The sequence below is a fragment of the Typha angustifolia genome, chromosome 13, assembly GCF_048772165.1.
Source record: "Typha angustifolia cultivar Huaian chromosome 13, ASM4877216v1, whole genome shotgun sequence".
NCBI lineage: Eukaryota > Viridiplantae > Streptophyta > Magnoliopsida > Poales > Typhaceae > Typha > Typha angustifolia.
The window spans coordinates 12,476,875-12,496,080 of NC_133251.1; the positions used below are offsets into that span (position 1 = coordinate 12,476,875).

General features: G+C 36.3%; 2 protein-coding genes across 8 annotated transcripts; one reads left to right on the forward strand and one right to left on the reverse strand.

Annotated features, from left to right (window-relative positions):
- The first annotated feature begins 2,104 nt into the window (after nucleotides 1-2,104).
- On the forward strand, nucleotides 2,105-4,958 carry LOC140773095 (bHLH transcription factor RHL1-like). Its single transcript, XM_073115467.1, has 7 exons — nucleotides 2,105-2,599; nucleotides 2,696-2,773; nucleotides 2,868-2,969; nucleotides 3,229-3,294; nucleotides 3,541-3,606; nucleotides 3,693-3,767; nucleotides 4,391-4,958. Exons 1-7 carry the CDS (start codon nucleotides 2,231-2,233, stop codon nucleotides 4,649-4,651), a joined length of 1,017 nt encoding a protein of 338 aa, XP_072971568.1. The 5' UTR covers nucleotides 2,105-2,230; the 3' UTR covers nucleotides 4,652-4,958.
- A 498-nt stretch (nucleotides 4,959-5,456) lies between these two features.
- LOC140773093 (sister chromatid cohesion protein PDS5 homolog C-like) lies at nucleotides 5,457-17,844 on the reverse strand. 7 transcript variants are annotated; one of them, XM_073115461.1, is made up of 16 exons: nucleotides 17,700-17,844; nucleotides 17,430-17,574; nucleotides 16,340-16,543; nucleotides 16,026-16,207; nucleotides 14,900-15,026; nucleotides 14,627-14,809; nucleotides 12,940-12,990; nucleotides 11,903-12,853; nucleotides 11,181-11,282; nucleotides 8,667-8,749; nucleotides 7,320-7,371; nucleotides 7,136-7,222; nucleotides 7,013-7,059; nucleotides 6,514-6,585; nucleotides 5,836-6,426; nucleotides 5,457-5,745 (listed from the first exon to the last, which is right to left on the reverse strand). In XM_073115461.1, the coding sequence occupies exons 2-15, from the start codon at nucleotides 17,529-17,531 to the stop codon at nucleotides 5,862-5,864; spliced, it is 2,808 nt and encodes a 935-aa protein (XP_072971562.1). In that variant the 5' UTR covers nucleotides 17,532-17,574; nucleotides 17,700-17,844; the 3' UTR covers nucleotides 5,457-5,745; nucleotides 5,836-5,861. The 7 variants fall into 7 exon arrangements, with proteins under 7 accessions (XP_072971562.1, XP_072971563.1, XP_072971559.1 ...); XM_073115462.1 differs by having other exon boundaries at nucleotides 5,457-6,426; nucleotides 7,013-7,056; XM_073115458.1 differs by having other exon boundaries at nucleotides 5,457-6,426.
- Nucleotides 17,845-19,206: the final 1,362 nt, after the last annotated feature.

Consider the following 19,206-nt stretch of genomic DNA (forward strand, 5'->3'; position numbering starts at 1 on the left):
TATTCTAGCCTGGCATGCTTGATGATAGCTATTTGTTTCACTCATTGAGCTTGATTCAATATAATTATTATTACGATTTTGGTATTTTTCTAAGTTAGAAAACTTGTTTTAAACTATGTCCATATTTCTTTTGGATACCAGGCTTGTAATCTACAAGCTAGCATCATACTAATTGTAACGTTCCAGTTGAAATAAACAAAGATTACGTCCCAATTCGTGAAAGCAGCAACAGTCTCTCTCCAAGATTTCCTTCTTTATCCATTGGAAGGAATTCTTGACGTCTAAGTTTGAAGCAATCAAGTCTGCCACTTATTTTTCTATGCTGAGATGAATTAGTACGGTGGAGTCCATTAGTGCCCATTTCCTAGTTAGTAGTTGCAGGTGCGTTTGCGTTAGCAGTGTGTGTGTGTGTGTGTGTGTGTGGCTAGCATCAACACTAGTTGCTATGGATATGGATTGTGAACCAAGATAACAACTTGAATTCTCCTTTTGAGTTTAATAATTGAGATAATTAAGCATTGGTAATGCTATTACCTCACCTTCCATTCTTCCTAGCAATAAATTATAGTTACTTTTTTTTTTCCTTTAGAGAAAGCTAGTAGACAAATTAATTCATTAACTTTCAAGAGTTACATTAATACAACTTAATACACAATGAAAAGGAAGAATAGAACAATAACTCTCTAACACAAGCCCCACATTTAGTTTATAGAAGCTAGTCCAACAATTTAAAATAGAGCATCAAGCTTGGGATACAATATATAATTAAAATGAAGAACAGCTCCAAAAATTCTATCAATCCAGTAATCCAAGGCATGACTATAAAAATTCTAAAAAATAAGAGGATCGAAAATCAACTACAAAAGACAACAAGTTAAAGAAAAATAGACATGCAACACCCTGGATAGTTACATATAATTATGGAGTGCCTACTAATTAGCTAGCAATAGTGGTTAGTCCCACTCCCCTGACATCCTTACCTTTTTCTTTTATTATTATAAGTTAAATTCCTCCTAAGTAAGTTAGATGATAGATATAATGCATGCTATTAACTTTTGAACGTTAAATTATTTTAAATTGGACCCGGCCATCAGGCGGATTGGGACGAAGGCTTGCACGGTCGTGTACGCCACTCTAACTTTTAAATTAATAATAATATAAGGAAAAGACGCCATTAAAAGAGGGTAGAGGAACAAGTGTTCCGAGAGATGACGTTTGTTTGGCTTTTGACGAAACAAGAGGTAGAAGATCCTCTGCAATCGGGAGTGCACCAATTCACTGCAACTAGGTGCGTGGCTGCGATTGGCTTGCATAGGGTTTGTGGTTTGGGTGTACCAAAACCTTGTGTTAGATACGTACCTAATTCCATTAGAGGATAATTAGATCTTTTATATCCCTTGTTATTTCTATATAAGTGATAGACCCTTTATACATCTCATAATTGAGTGGTTAACTGCTACAAATTCGATATAAAATTAATTGAGAGCACAACAACCTTTTTTTAACTTAGAAATTCCTCTTGGTGATATATCTATGTACTGATGATGAAGAAGAAGAAGAAGAAGAAGAAAGTCACACTGCTCATAAGTTATTAAAGCCATTTCGTAGCTGTTATTAATTTAATTTAGGTATATTGAAATTAACGATTAAATAAATACAGGGGTAGAAAAGAATAAAAACTCATATAGTAGGTTGTTAATAATAGTAACATAGGGTGTTTTTCGAAATTAGGTAATAAATCTAAGGTTGGGGTATTCTCAGAGTTGTAAGCTAAAATGTGGGCTTGTAGCCCAAACAAAATATACTAAATTTGGCCCAAAGCTCTATATTCTCAGGGAACGTAGATGAGCACGTGCTGCCTAACTTCCAGAACCATCAATCGTCTTCAGGTCCATCGTAACGGTTAACGAATCTCGAGATAATTAGACGGGCGTGATCCGCTCAATTACAGAGTTAATTACACCACTTAACACTCTAATTATCAGTATTTTTCAAAATTATTATTTAATAAAAAAAAAGGGTGATAATTTAAGTGACAGTATCTCTAAATTATAATATCGTGGAACAGATTAGATTAGGCTACGGAAAGGAATAAATAAAAGCGATCACTGAGGCACTCATAAATAACGCTAAGACGCGAACTGCTCCTCTTCGTCTTCCTCCCTACTCCATTCCTCTTGTCACAAACAAGAGCCGCTATTTCCAAACCCTAAACCTAACCCTAGGCGAGATGTTACCGAATAGCAGGGAAATGCAAGCGATGGCCGCGACTCTGAACGGGATCTCGCCGGACGGAGATCTGTTCGACCAGCTTCTCTCCGGCCTGAGCCCCGCATCGGAGGAGATCAACTACCTGCCGTACGACGAGTCGTCGCTGCTCGCCTCCCGCCTCCGCAGGAACCGCATGGCAGGCCAGAGCTCGCCGGCCGGGAAGCCGCTGATGCTCCAGCTCGGCGGTCTCGATCGCAGCCAGCAGTTCCTCCTCCCTGAGGTGGGTGTGTCACCCACCGCCGCCGGCGATTCGGGCCTCCTCCCTCTCCCGATCGCCCTCGCGTCTCAAGACGATGTCGACGCCGCCTTCGAGTCCCTAGATCCAACCGTACGATTCTTTAATCTCCAGTACTTTTTTTTCCTTCTATTTCTCAAAAAACAGAAACAAAAACTAATTTTCAAATTTCAAATATTCTCCTCTCAGGCAGGCGAAGGACTCTACAATGGATTCGGCGAATCATTCCATCAAGCGGCCGCGCAGCACCATTTCCACCAACCGCAGGTTCGACACAAAACCCCCTAGAATTTCGCAAGATTTTGAATTCAAATTCTAGCCTTTTCCGGTACTAAATTGGAAATCGAAAGTACAAATGCAGCAGCAGCAGCAGGGCGTAGTAGGGCATTCTCCGGCGCAGGAACGCCCGCGCGTGAGGGCGAGGAGAGGCCAAGCCACCGATCCCCACAGCATCGCCGAGCGGGTAACGGCTAAAAAATAGATCCAAGAACGTCTCTTTTAAAAAATAATAAAAATAATAATAATACTTAAATACTAAGCTATTTAATTCGTTTCTCGAAAGACTTAAAAACACATTTTTAATTAAGGTGCAATTAATGCAACAGAAACCTAGGTGGAGCAATAAATGGTTCAATTGGGGGCAGTTATCAATTAACGTTTTTTTTTCTTCTTCTTCTTCTTCTTCTTCTTCTTCTTCTCCTCGTCTCCTTGTGTTCGTACAGCTTCGGAGGGAACGAATCGCAGAGCGCATGAGATCGCTCCAAGAGTTGGTACCCAATGCCAATAAGGTTCCCACTCCTTTTCTCATTCGCAATTATTTATTCACTGCAAACTTTATTTTTTTAATTTTTACTTTTAGATTAAAAGAATCTGAGTGCTGGGATGCAATAGTGAGTTTTAATAGAGAATTTAGAATATGTGAGAAGGGTATTTTTGTCATTCGAGGTGGCATATGGGGATTAAAGATCTAATTGAGTTTAGTTGATAATGATGATTATGGTATTGAAGTAGTTGGGTTTGGATATAATGGGCAGACGGACAAGGCGTCGATGTTGGATGAGATCATCGACTACGTGAAGTTCCTCCAGCTCCAAGTCAAGGCAAAAGATCCTCTCACCCTCCCAAATATGATATCATATTATGATGCTCGTCATTAAGATCCTCTAATTCTCTGTGCTTTAATTAGGTTCTGAGCACGAGCCGGTTGGGCGGAGGAGGAGCAGCGGCTGTTTCCCCTCTCAAGGCTGATATGTCTTCCGAGGTAGCTTCTCTTCTCTTTCTCTTCTTCTGTTCTTCTACCCAGTTGATTTGGTCAGCAGTAGTCTTTGATTGTTAGAGTATAAGAGATAAATTGAATTACAAAAACTGAACTTCTCAACTTCTCGAAATCATCTAACTTTCTACCAAACATTTCTAGTTTCAATTAAACAACAACAAGATGAGATATTGACAGTGGGGATGGTAGTTCGCTCCACTCAAATCTTGGTAAAATTGTCTTTTGATGTATGTAGCGGCTATTCCAGCAGGTTTTGTAACTAGCTGTAACTATTTCTTAACTGGCAACTTCTCTAAAAACGTTTGACGTCCACTCGGAGTCAACCATATTTATATACAATCTCTTGTTGGGGCCTGAAAAGATAATGCGATAACTCTCCATAATAAAGAAGCAAAGTTACTAGGAAAATAATTTCTCGAATTTATGAGAAGGTTATTATTTAAAAGACTTATTTATAATAATAACCTGAGTATCCTATCTTGTAACAAAATACAAATAGCAACTGAGTGAAAGGGAACGAAATGCTACCCCTCTTTTTACATTATGCGCATTTTCTTTTGCGTTCCGCAACCAAATCGAGCCTCGTTTTATGTGGTGATTGAATCCAGAGGGAGGGCGGGAAGAGTCACAACAGTTTGACCGCAACGGAGCAGCAGGTGGTGAAGCTGATGGAGGATGACATGGGTTCGGCGATGCAGTACCTCCAAGGGAAGGGCCTCTGCCTCATGCCCATCTCCCTCGCCTCCGCCATCTCCACCGCCACGTGCCACACACGCCCCTCCGCCTCCATGGTGGCTGTGCAGCCGTCCGGCGCGGCAAACGGCGACGTGTTACGGCCTACGGACGCCAACTCGGCCTCTAAACCCTGACTGACAGCATGAAGAGGAAAGAATGAAACGATGAGAGAAGACGATGGGCAGGGTTGGACGTGGACTCGGAGTTCAATCCACGTATCTGCTTGAGGCAACAACTGCTTGCTCTATCTAAGGTTAGGGTTTTTTTTTTTTTTTGTTTCCTTTCCTAAAGATAGTTCTTGTATTCTTAGCCTACCCTACCCTTTCCTTGTATCAGCTCTGTTCTCTCTTATTTTTCTTTCTGTTTATTGATCTATCGTTTTTCTTCTTAGCCTTCTTCTCCTTGGCAAAGCTTTTCTGGGTCTAGTTTTAAATTTATATTTGTCTTTCCTGGTTGGATGAAGGTACCGAGTTGCCATATTCTATTCCACCGTTTAGAAGTAAGTACATCGGTTGACCTTATTGCGTTTAAAGTTTTCATTTGGAATTTTATGGGTTAGCTAGATAGACAGACAAGAATTTCGAAAAACGAAGAAAAAAATCAACAAAAAAGTTTTGGGAAAGAATAATCATGCTCCAGTTTTGAATAGGAATCAATCTACCCGATACCGTTGCCTGTGACTGATTGAGACGGCGTCCTCTTATTGCCATCAACGCAAGATTACAAACCCACAAAAAGAATATGGAACAAAAAGAGTTTGCTGTCAGCTGCAAGCAAAAATAGCATCCAGCTTAATTATAGTGTATAACCAAAAGGTCGCCAATCATTCTACGCTCACTCCGAAGAAGCGAGATAAAAGAGCCATCACAACTAACTACTAAAAATTGTAACTATCAGACCAGGAATATGACACAGCACATACATACATATAGAGAGAGAGAGAGAGAGAGAGAGAGAGAGAGAGAGAGAGAGAGAGAGAGAGAGAGAGAGAGAGATTATCTCCTACTCTTTTCCGAAGGCATATGAGCGACAAAAATTCACATACTCAAAATGGCCTCAACATTAGCTGCCTGGCTAAATCACCATCTAAATGAACATTAACTTATGGTAAGCATCAATGTTGACAACTAAAGCTTTTGCATCCTGTACCCATCCCACAAGAAAAGTAATGCTAGGTGCAACCTACTTCTACCCACAGCATTTCCTTCTATCAGCTGCATCATCTTTACTGAGACAATCATGTAGGCAGATGGTGAGAACAATGAGAAACAGGAAATTTTGCTTAAAACCTAAATTAAGTGAAAGCAGATGCATTTACCCAAGGAAAGATATCATCCTGACCAATCACCTCTGGCTCTTCCTCTTGCGCTTCTTTGCAGCAGATGCCTCACTTTCCCGTAATTTCCTTTCCAAAGCCAAATCATCAGTCTTGGGTCCTTCGCCAGTTTTAGCAGTGTTGATGTCTTTTGATTTCTGGCGAATACCGGGAGTATGTTCAGTGGACAAGCTTTTAGTTGTGTCCTTTCTATTCTTCTCACTACTAGATACTTCATCCTTTGATTTGCTGGTATGATTAAGGGTGTGATTTCTGGATTTTCTACCAGCTTTGGCGACACCATCACTTGAGTTGGCATCATTCTTTGAACCGTCATCCTTGGATATAGGTCCATCTGTGTCTGTATCACCCTTAGACTGACTACTGGCATCCATTTTAAGCTTACCGCCAGTATTAGCAGTCCCTTCTTTTTCCAATTTTAGCTTACCCTTATCCACAGCTTTCTCCATTGATTTGCTTGTGCTTTTAGAACTGTCATCTTCAGTTGACATAACAATTTTGGAACCTCCACCTTTTGGCCTGCCTCTGCACTTTGGAAGATCCTGCCCTCGAACACTATTTGACTCTTCGCCACTATAAAAGGTCAAAAAAAGACAGTGAAATTAAATACTACTTTTTGATCAATTATAATATGTTTAATGTATATCTGCTTCCATTTACCTTTTTGGTGTTTCCACCTTCGCTAATTTTTGTGGGCGACCTACACATGCTTTAGGTTTTCCACTTAGCAGCCTGGTCAAGTGGCAACAAGAGAACATATGGAAAAATCAAATAAACCTTTAAGGAGATGATAGAAAATGCATATGTAATTCACATGATTTTTCAATTTCCATAGTGCTTTTGACTATATGAAGACAAAACACAGAAAGTTGCAAGTTTTTATCTTTCTTTCTTTTGGAAATACATCTCACACTGGAAAGCATACTAGCAAATTTTAATTTGCACATGCAAATTTATCAGTGTCGCCTAATTTAAAATTTGAAACTACTCAACAAGATGAAAGATGCTTTTTAAACCATTAACAAACCAAAAAACGGATGTTACAATAAGAACAAAAAAGATCAAGGTTTCACCTAGATGGAGTTTTCCAGGAATCAAGCCAACCTTAGAAATTCTGCATGCAAGTATGCAACATTGGGAGGAAACAGAAAACACTTACATTTCTGGTGTGACAACGGGAGTTGGAAGATCTTTTGCTTGCCCCTGCTAGAGAAGCAAATGAATTTCAGAAAACAAAAGTACACTACAATAATTACAACACAAAATGAAGATATATACCTACCCCATCTGATTCAGTGTCACCTCCAACAAACTCCCACCTTTCTTTGCTGAGCAGCAGTACCTCTACATCACCATCATTATAAAGAATCTGGGCATTACAAAAATCGCAATACAATGAGAAAATAATCCACAGATCCAAAAGACAGACAACAAAGAAATTTCACCAGAGTAATAATTGTAGCTACCTTATGCTTTTTAGAAGCAGGATTAAATGATGAGACCATGCCATTATAGAACCTGCAAATTAAAATACTGCTTGAATGATGAATGGTGATGCAATTGAAGCTAATACAGATGATAATACTAAATTTATACTGTGTGTTTCAACTGTAAATTTTGAATAACCAAGCAGCAGCATGAAATGTTTGAAAAACATCCTTAGGTCCAGCGCTGCTATCTATTGTTAGTGAAAAATGATACAAAGAGCCTACTTCAGCATGCCCTAGCAAGAATAACAAGCCGTTCAAATACAATATGAAAGAACAAGTAGAATAGATGGAGTCAATATGGACCAAGTTAATCTACATGATAATATCATACTAGATGATAGAGAAAAATCTCCTCCAGAGTCAAATTCTAAGACCTTCGCCAATAAGCCTACCGAAGCTGATCAGCTATAGCTGGCCAGTAAGAAAAACACTACTTTGTTGGGATATAAGAACCACTCAGAGAATAACATCTAATCCCTTTTATAAAACAAGGAATATGGAATAACATCTGATTGCCTGCTCTTACACCAGTCACAGCTAACATAGCATAAATTTGTTAGTGATCAACAGGCATTTCATATTTAAACTATCCCCTGATTCTGAAAATGTAGCAGGAATTTACTCAGACTGCTGAGAATAGAAAGTTATAAAGAAGAATAGGTACCTTAAGAATATTCTGCCACATAACTTTTTAAGACCATGCCTATTGACTCAATTTGCAATAAAATGCATCTGTTTATTGAGATCTACATGCCAATTGATAATTTAGCACATACAAGGAACACAGATCCAGATGAATCAGATCTTAGAAGAAAGATTATATTTAAAAAGTACATCTCGTTGGGAGTATGTAAAGGTTGGAGAAGAATATAGGAAAAAAAAGAGGAACGAGGAGGGAAAAAAAGAAGGAAGGGAAAATAGAAAGAAAACTTATACAATTCATCATAAGATGATACCTAGTATGACTGTGATTCCTACTTTGACTTTTCCGCACAAGATTGGATAAACAGCCAACTAAAAAACACCATATCGATGGAAAAGTATTTGCCTAAAGTTTTAGAAACTTCTGGTCATATTCATGATGTTTGTTCATCTATCCAATGAATTCAGAGCAAACAATGCAGAGTCAAGAACTCCATCTCTTAAAAAATATTCCGTATCTATATTCTAATTAGTAAAATGTCACCTTCCATTATTCTCGTATTGACTATAGACCAACTTCTGTCCTGAACACCTATATTCTACATTAGAACAATAAGGCATCAAGAATTTAATTATAATCCATGAGACCATGTGAAAACATCCATGCTGACGTCGACATACCTTTTATCATCTGGCCACCATACTTTAATCTTGGAACCAACAAGGCTCTCATCAAGATCAATACTTTCCTTTGAAGCAGAAACCTGTGATAAGCAATGGAATATATAATCAGAATTAAGATGTCCAAAGTATTTAAAAAACAAGAAACAAAGCAATTGAATATGGGACCAGTATGTATTATAAATATAAAGACCAAGGAAGTAAACTGATCAATCAAGAACAGTATCATAATAGCTTCCACAACCAATCAATCAAGAACAGAACTAACCTCCACTAAACAGCAGAAATATACTGATGCTTAAGTAAATTAAAAAAATCAATTACTGCTAGTTACAGAAATTTGAATAGAAAAACTACTTTGATAAGTTCTCCATTTTCCTAACAGGCAGGTTGGTCCAAGTGGAAAGTTAATGGCACAGTTTAAGGATTATGATCTAGGGTCCTGATAAGTGCAACTCTTTGGCATGCATAGAAGATCAGATCATGTAAATAAAAGACTTTACTAGATCCAAAAGACAAAAAAGAGAAAATAAATCATATATCTGGTATCCTGGCCAAACCTTGAATGTAACCAACTTATGCAATAAACTGAATCATTCAAAATTATTAAAGGGCAAACCAGAAGGTCCTTGAGGGTCAAGAGTCACTGCAAGTCTGCAACAGTGCTTTTTAAGTTCACATCCTACGTACTTCCTTTGTAAGATAATTATTATGATCAGAAAAGTAGTAGGAACCTAAAGATTTCCTTCCCTTACTAGTCTTATCATGGTTGTTACTTTGTTTGATGACCAGATATCAAAGCCAAGAAACAAGAAGGATTTTCTAGAGTTATATCTTCAGACTCACATTTCTAGGTGCTTCCCTTTTGTTGGAGAAGCACTAAAGAGAAGATTACCTGAAGATTTCTTGGTGTTACAAAGCTATCAAATTGCTACTTAGTTTGAGGGTAATATGTGGAAGGCATCGATGTCACTGGATTTAAGATAGTGTGGACACTACTATTTGACATGTTTACTCTAAACTCTTTGGCTAAACAAGAGTCTTAACTAGTCTTATAGGACTATTTTCATCATTTTTGCTTATTAGACTATTCTTGTCTTTTGCTTATTATGACATTATGGTTAGTTTGGTATTTTGCTTATATAAAGTCTTATAGTCCTCTCTTTTGAATCAATGAACATTTTTTTAAGTTTTGATATACTGAGTGTTCTTTTGGTGGATTCCAACAATAGTGGATTCCAACACCCTGGTTGATGGATTCTTCAGATTTACTTACTTTTGTTACATTTCTTCTCAAATCTGCAATTAAGGAGTTTATCCTGCATCAATTCAAGATGGATTTAAGGCCGCCTATGTTGTCAAAAAGTAAGCTCAAAAGATGTAGTAAAATTTATTAAATAAAATTATATAAGGAATCCCACATATAAAAGATTGAACCATAAAAAATGACTAGTGTATCACCATCTTCATAAGGTTTACCGATCAAACCTCATCATTTATTAAATTAGGAGCTTAATAGCATTTCTAGACAAGGTGATGAGGTAACTTTACAGCACATTTAACAAGACCATGTTGAGCATTAATCAAAATGGCAAAGTGTCTTTCAAACAAGCACACAAACAACAGTAGTGCACATGTAATAGTCATATGACACAATTTAATGGACCCTCATGGAAACAAGTGCTCAAGTTACGATAAAGTGTAATGGAAACAACAAATTCTACTGTTTATTATTTTTATTTTTTTTAAAAAGACTAATCCTAGAGAAGTTAACAGAATGTAATTTTTGCTTCAATGTGCACTAGTCCACCACAATCTTGCAAATGAAAATAACCTCCACAGAACATGATATTCTATTAACTGCTGTTTTCACAAGGTCTTCAGTAAGTGGAATCAGGGACTTAACCCAGCAGTTAAAGGGCATGTGCTACAAATAATCCTTACAAGTTGTAAGGTAGAAACTTCTTTAAAAGACAGGCATCTTGGCTGCTCAGTTGCAGTCCTAATCAGAACTACCTAGGTGCCACTCATGACAATCTACTAAATCGAGGCATCACCTTAGCATTTTATTTTACCCTTCATTGTGTGGGATAATTTATATTTTAAATTAGTAGCAGATATTGCTAGATTGATGAATATATTAGCTTATTATGCTCTTAGTGCTAATTTAATTATTTTTTAAGAGTTCATTATTGATTTATGTTTATATTATTTTCTAATTTTGTTCCTTTATTTACTTTTGAACCACCTTGACTTCTAGATGTCCGCTTAGGTGAAAGGTGCTATGCGGTCTCTTACTCAATGTTAAATTTTTGCAAAATCTGACATCAACTAAGATAAATTCACTCTATTGTGCATATTAAACTTCCACAATGAAAGAAAATGAAAGATGACATGTTGCATTCTTCTACTACATTGTTAAATAAAATAATATCAAGACTTAAGAGTTATTATCATTGCAACAGAAAGCAAGTATGTTGCCTGTCACACTGTAAAAACAAAGTATATAAATACCTTGTTCCCATCCCCACGCTTCCGCTTAGATCCACCATTCTCTCCTGATTTGCCTTCAATTTTACCTAGGGCCTTACTACAAGCCATCGGAGAAATCATTTTCTGCAGTAAAATACAAATCAATCACTTAATGAAATACGAGAAATTAATCATCTAAAAAATTAATAGGAAAACAGAAACCTAGATTTATTTCATTTTTCAACTAAACTATGAATAACTTGAAATATCTAAGCTTAAAAGCTGCATCTTACTCTGCAACCTAGATTTGAGTAGTGTCCATCTCAAAAGCCGAAGTTCTAGTTAAAAAACATGATGATAGGACAATGAGAAAAGAAAAGCGATATTTTATGATGTTTTGAGAATTGAGTATAAGTTACTCATTGCATGAAATTGCCCATTCATTGACATCTAAATTAGAAAACATATACAGAAACTCATGTGTGGTATATTGGACTCCAAAGCATATTGTACAATCCACTGGCATATCCTTTTCAAAGAAGTGGATGTTTATAGTAAACACTTGCTATCCACTTGGCTACATGCAAAAATAACCCACCAATATGTGAAGGCAGGGGTTAAAGAGACACTCCAGCATTTGGTTAATATATTCTCTAAGAATAGAAAGTTCACAGTTCATTAATTGGATAGCCTTGTCGTTATAGCATATTTTTCTCATTATGTGATATAAAAAAAGGTAAGAGTTACTAATAGTATATGATCACCTTCAAACTGGGTTCTCCAGTTTTATTTTCTTCAGAGTTCGCTTTTCCTTTCTGCTTAAAATTGGACTTTTGTTTTTGTGATGATTCTCCCTCACTAACATTTCTTGTAGATCCAGTTTTAGCTGCAAGTCCTCGAGATTTTAGCTCGGAATTGCCTGTAACAATATCCGGTGTTTCATGGACACTAGCACTATTTGGTTGACCATTTCTAGCTAAGCCTGTCAAGGACTTTCCTTCTGAATCACTGATACCCTGCAACTCCTTAGAATCTAAACTTTCAGAAGGTAATACATGATCTTGAATTCCATTATTTCCGACAACTCTTTTCAGCTCAGAATGAGGCAACACCTCATTTGTTGCCATATCTCCACGGCCTCTCTTAGCAGATACTTTTGACCCATGATGCCGACCTCCTTTTGGTCGAGCTGAGTCAAGCAAACTCTCAACCTGTCGTGTTCCACTGTCAGCCGTTAAAGGGGGTTGAAGTTCATTTCTTTTGGTGCAGTCCAATGATAAAGACGATTCTACATCTTTAGCAGATGGACCAAGAAATTGTGCACTATCAGCTTCTCTTTTAGGGCCTTTTTTCCTGCCAGGTACTATGGTCGTCTCTTCATCACTATTAACCCTATAACAATCAGTGGCTTCTATTAACTGACTAGAACAATTAGTTTTGCGACCTCTTATTTTCTTGCCATTGAGATCTGAATCTAGCTTTACAGCAGCTGGCTCCAAGTTATCAGGCTCCTCTGCATTTCCTAAAACAGTACTTTCAGACTGGCCACCTTGACAAGAACTTTTACATTTCTGTTTAGTAGTAGTTGTTTTGGCCAAAAATTCACCACTGCCTAATGGAGTAGTACCATTACTCATCATCACTCCTGATGACTTGCTTTTAACAGTACTGATCTCTTCCGAGCAACCAACTTCTTGCTGCAACTTTGCAGATCCCTGAAATTGAAAATATGAAATTTTGTATTATATTCATAGTTAACTGTAAATGCTAACAATGCAATTCCATGTATAGGACAGCCTGCCTGAGGTAATTCATCAGAAACAGTCCTTTCTGATAGTTTGCTGTCATCTGCCTGAGACACAAAAGTACAACTCAGAAAAGTAATATGCTGGCTAATAGCAAGACGCTCAATGGGCAGCTTATTGCATTATAAACATTATATCAGCCCATATCAAGTACCATTACATGGTATCAACAAGCCTAGTTATTATAACCATCCGAAGAGAAATGGCATACAATAAGGCAACAAAAAAGAGAAGTAAAACTTCAAAGAGAGAGCGAAATAAAATCATGCTAATGCTAACATTCAGGGTTTCTACGACATAATGACAAGCGAGAAGTGCCATAAATAGTAATACTCCAACTTGATCACTGATAGATAGGGTAGTCACAGGAACTGTTCATAAATTAAATGAGAAGAAGCTAATCAGCTATAGATGTAAAAGTCAAGAAATTTCAAGAGGAATCACTGCAGGCAATGTAGCTCTAAGAAAGCATCAGCAAACAGCTAGTTAATAGATCTCCAATTATGCCTACATTTACAATAAAGAAAAGAGAATAAACATATTGTTCTTCATTTGAAATGCAAGACCAATGCCATTAGTGTCCTTTTATTACCTGATATATTTTCATAGCCATATAAGCTCAAAATTCCAGTAGACATTGAAGGTGTTGATAGACAGATATAATGGATTAGAAAGAAATTAAGTTCTGATCACATAGCAGCTTGTCAGGAAGCATCCTTTTGTGACTACATGAAAATGTTCACCAAGAGTTAACATCATGTAGGTTGTTATAACTTATAAGTTCTCAAGATAATGATGAAGAGATGAGTTGACATGCTCCCGAACTCTAACAGATGCACTCCATGATCACTTTGGGACGGAAAAAAGTGAACTGTATCTATTAAAATAGTTCTAGTTTTGACAACTAAAAAGAAAAAAAAAACTTGTGTATAAGTATGATATATTAGAGGATCCAAGTACACGAGGCCACGAGGCTCCAACCATGGTGGTCTGAGGAGAGCAATACCTGTGCAGCCTCCTCCATTGCTGGAGAGACACCAATTTACATTGGCATGATAAATTGTTGGAGGAAATTAGTAGGCGCATGAATAAAATTGCAGGAAACCTGATAATTTTCTAATCAAATTTTTTTTAAAAAAAAAAAAGAATATACGAATAGCCATAAACGGACATATACATGGGCATATAGTATCTAATATTCTCAATGCAGATTATAACATACTAATCAAAGAAATATACACTGGTTAAGAGGGTTGAAAGAATTAATATATATGCAATGCATTTAATCATACAACATATGCTTCTTAACATTTTAGATCACTAGAATGAGCTTATTACTGAAATTCTCAGCTCTTATGTTAAGGATCCCACAGTTGCACATAAACCATCAGATAGGTTAAGATTCCATCACAATCAGATATAAGGTTTTTCTAAATTTACAAATCCTGGACAAGCAATTTAGCTCAGGAATGCACAAGATCACTGAAATTCCTAGTAATGCAGTCTAACAGCTAAAAGAAGAAAACGGTACTGCATCATTCACCTCTGCGATCAAGTTAGATATTTTTCAAAAGAGTGACTATCTATGATATAACATATCTATATCCTCTAAAAATATAAATGACCGAATTGACCACTTAAAAATAATATTGCATATTGATCAACCAGGAGATATTGTCGCACCATGTCATCCGCAGAAGCATCTTCATCATTGTGCTCCAAAGCGTCAGAATTCTCATGGCAAAGAGAGTAAACAATCTTGCTGTACTTGCTTAAAGGAACGTCTTGGAGTCTCTCCATCAAGGTTGGTTTTAATTTCACAGCACAGTTACAGATTACTTTCTCCGCAAGTCTAAGTGAACTCAGCTGAAAAAAGAAAGATTTAAGAAAATAAAGAGATTGCATATGTGCATGCAGCTCAAGGGAAGATGACAGCAGTACAAGGATGAGATTTACTTTGTTGCCCTTTTCCACACTATCTAAAAGGCATGAAACAAGATTTGGTGAAATATCTTCACTCTCCTCTATCACAAGTGTCATTATGGTCTCCATTGAAGAGAAGACATTTTCTGGATGATTTAAGCTACAAATAAAACAAACAGCTTTCAGTATAATTTACTAACCAACTAAAGCCAATAAGAAAGGAGGAACAGTATAAATTTATCAAAAATTCAAGAAGCAAGCAACCAAAATTCACACAATTGAAGAACACAATTTTTAGCAATGAAGTCACAAGTTACAATCATCTTGTAAAGCAGCACATAAGGAAACAAGAAAGAGATGCTAAACATCCTTTATAAGCTCTAGCTGACTGACCAGGACAGTTGTTTAACACTCAGAAATAGTCAGTTGTGTTATCAAAATATGCTATATTTTAAAAGCCATGCAACTTTTAGTCAATACAAGTCCCCTATAACACATTCTAATTCTTGTATTTCAAAAATAGAAAATACTGATAACAGAGAAGAAATCAAGAAATGGAATTTCTTCATATAGCCTAAAGAAAAGGAACCATTCTCTTATGAGTAACACAATAAAATTTGCTGCTGCCATACAATTGTAGCAATTAATAGGAAGATGTATATAAACTCATTATTGGATACAATAATTTCCCTTTCAGAATACTGATAAAGACATGTTAGTACTGACACAAACAACCATAATGAGGTTCTCATTAAAAGCTATCTTATAGCAATCTAAAGATATATAATATATTCTCCTCATTTGAAAAGGGGCCTATACAAAAAAACTTATAATTATATTTTAGCAGCTATAAACTTATAAAGATTGAAAGAAGACATGTGGGTCCATCAACTTCCGTTGATAACATGAGTATCAAGTTAACAGCATTAACTACAGTTCTCTCAAAAAACAGCATTAATTGCAGAAACATGCCGACCCTGATTGATAAATTTATTAGAATGTCATATCTCACTGAGATACATGTCGACAAGAATGTTTAAATACAAACATATGTGCTTCAAGTTCTATATAAGGGAGCTATACCACCTGGCCCCCTTGACAACCATAGGAACAAACAAAATAATGCATGATATGGTGAAGCATTTAAAGGATTCCTTACCTTATAGTCTTCAGGAAATGGCGAAACATGTCTAGAATAAGATCGTCACATTCAAGATCCAGCATCACTACGCATGAGCGAACCTTTGCAACAGTTTCAAGAATTGAAACCCTCTTCCCATACGAAGTACTGGACATATCATCTAACTTTTCAAAGGATTCCACAATTCTCAGAAATAGCTCCTAAAATTTTGATCAGAAAGCCATAGTTACAAGCTTAAACAAGCTCAAACACCACCACATTTCCACGGTCATAGTACAGACAAATATGTCTTAATAGCAGGTAACTGCAATGATAAGAAAAAAGAACTGAACCTTCATCGAATCATCATCATATGGAGCATCTGGTGCAGTTATTCTCGTGACTTCACTAATACATGATGCCAAAGCAACTTTTACATCTGTATCAGAATATCCTAGAAGCTCTTTAGCAACTAGTGCATTCATTGTAGGTTGTAGTGCATTTAACATTGACTGGGATGGTGATTGTTCCACTCTTGACAAGAAGCTTTCAACTTTCTGGATGCAGAAAGGAAACAATGTTACCCTAAGAAGGATGCCACAGGTATAAACAACATATATTCACTTAACGATGGTCACTAAGAAAAAAGGAAACTAGAATCAACAGCAAGGAGTAATGCATTAAGTCATTAACACAATGAACAAAATTATTTACTTGCTCTGTTGAAAAAATGTACGACCCAGTCAATAACCAGCGAAACCAAATTATTAGAAATTAAAGCTATTGAAAGGAGCTCTGAAAATCACATACGACACATTGCTATCCATTTTATTATCTTTCCTTTTCGTGAAAATTGCCTATTATGGCTCTTCGCACATTAATAAGCTCTTAAGAATGCTAGAAACATAACTACTTCTACACACCTGATTGTTTACACAAGATACAGAGAATCTTACAATCAACATGCATGCAACGGCCTTATAAAGAGCTCGACAAAGAGAAGTTTCTCCCACTGTCATTTCTTTCACAGAAATATTAAGGCTTAAAATGGATGACTAGGTGAATCATCTCAAAGTTCGGTCTTCAACACTCAATTTTCTAGTTTCATGATGCCATGGCCAAGCCAAATACTGAGCACCTTCAGATCATCATTAGGAATATATCCACAAAGCATGCAACAATATCTTAAGATAACTTCCAATGACTCAATGTATGAGAAGCGCATATCATACCATTCCACACCGTCTGTATCAAAAACATCAACATGATACCGCATACATTGAACTGAAGCATAATTTTGCAGACCACGGAAAGAAGCAAACGGGAAACCGCAGAATGCAACGACGCACATCCTACTAAGAAAAAAAAATCCCAAGAAATGGTCTCTAAACCAGAGACCCCGAAATAAGAATCATCGAGAGAAGAGAAACAAAGAGGTCTCACATCGAGAAGTGGGAGGAGTTCATCAACCGCAGTGGGCGGAGAGCCAAGCCGGCTTCCAACCTCCCGGAGCCGGTCCTCCAGCTCCTTCTCCGGGATCGCCATTGCACCAAACTCCGAGATCTCCTGCTCGATCGCGACTCAAACCCTAGATAAACCCTAGAAAGCCGGATCAGAACTCATATATAGGGACCAAAGAACGCGATCGAACAACTGGAGCTAGAAATGATAGGAAGGGCAGGGGGGTTTACACGGTCGATCGACGATAATTACCTGCTCGTTTATTGTCTATACTTTGATTCCTTCCCTTATTTCGCTTCGTTGAGCAATGAATACGAAGGTTTTCTCTGCCGAGAGATGAGCACAGGATGGGATATATACAACGGGGTTTATGGAAGGCTATTACAACAAAAGTTCGTTCTTTTTTTGGCTAGAAAGAAAACCAACTGCCGTTACGTATTTCTAAGTAGAATCTTGTCTTGATATGCTCACTATTTTACTGTATACTGTATACCGCTATGGTGTTCATCACTAAGATTTTTCTAGGTATGTCTAAATCCTAATTCACTTTTTTATATTTTACCTCATAATTTAGAAGTAAAATATTTTTAGCCATCAACAATATTTTGAGTACCCTCATCCTCAATATATACATGGAGAGTGAGAGCTCAAGACTAATACTTTAGATAATATTTATTCTCTTAGGATTCTTAATAGAAGTGTTGTTTATTATTTATCGTTTGTTGTTTGCCGTTTGTCGTTTGCCGTTTGTAATATTATTCTAAATATAACTAATCATTATAGATATCATATGATTATTAATAGAAGCGTTGTGTTTGTCGTTTGTCGTCTGCAGTGTTTTCTTAAATGCAACTGATTATTACGAAGTCTAATGAGTGATAACAATATAAGAAAATAACACATGAGAATATATAAATATAATAAAATTTAAAAAATAATACATTGAGAGATATAGTTATTTATTAACCTGAATGGTTGGTTAGAAATATATATTCAAACTGTGGTATTTAAACAAAACATAAAGAATAACTCAAATAACGAATGCCATTTATTCCCCCGAGGACTCTTAAATAATCCTAGTTATTTGTCGTCTATAACTTTATTTTAAATTCAGTCAATTAGTAGGATGTCCGATGTAACATAGATAACAATATAATATATGAAGAGATAGTGAATATAAATTAAGAGTGAAGTTATGACTATAAATTAAATTGAATAGTAAATCACAAATATATACTTATCAGCGATATCTAGAAAAATACTATAAATAATCGAAAACATTTTTTTATCTTAAAATGTACAATTATATGTTGACATATATGTTAGCATATACGTTGACTTTATATTATATTATAAAAGGTAAGAGAATATAAGCATACATTTAAAAATATATTTTTTAAAATTAATTATACTTAGAAATAATCAAATAAGATGATCAATGTTTCCCAAGATAATTAAAATCTCAATAAAGATGATGTATTTTATAAAGTGTTTCTCCTTCTCAATAATAGCTTGAACAATATCTATACCTCCTTCATTGAGATGGATTCCACAAGGCTCTCAGAGACAACCTAATTTCTTTCTCTACCAAAAATCTTATTATTTTTTCTAATCTTCCTTGATTAAAATGAAGCCCTAGCCCTGTTCTTCATGCATCTCTTTTTTTTTTTTTTTCTTTTCACTTATAAGTAATGGATAGGTTCTATCCTCACAATAGGTGAAAATTTTGACTCACTGAAACTCTATTTACTATAAGAGT

What these genes read in the sequence shown, in the direction of transcription:
- LOC140773093 (XM_073115461.1), bottom strand. Translation starts at nt 17,531, where the DNA reads ATGGCGATCCCGGAGAAGGAGCTGGAGGACCGGCTCCGGGAGGTTGGA. An exon ending in ATGCTTCTGCGGATGACATG is followed by an intron (nt 12,991 to 14,626) that starts GTGCGACAATAT and finishes TTTGTGTCTCAG; the next exon opens with GCAGATGACAGCAAACTATC. An exon ending in AGCGTGGGGATGGGAACAAG is followed by an intron (nt 8,750 to 11,180) that starts GTATTTATATAC and finishes TGCTTATCACAG; the next exon opens with GTTTCTGCTTCAAAGGAAAG.
- LOC140773095 (XM_073115467.1), top strand. Translation starts at nt 2,231, where the DNA reads ATGTTACCGAATAGCAGGGAAATGCAAGCGATGGCCGCGACTCTGAAC. An exon ending in ACCATTTCCACCAACCGCAG is followed by an intron (nt 2,774 to 2,867) that starts GTTCGACACAAA and finishes GTACAAATGCAG; the next exon opens with CAGCAGCAGCAGGGCGTAGT. An exon ending in TGGTACCCAATGCCAATAAG is followed by an intron (nt 3,295 to 3,540) that starts GTTCCCACTCCT and finishes TATAATGGGCAG; the next exon opens with ACGGACAAGGCGTCGATGTT.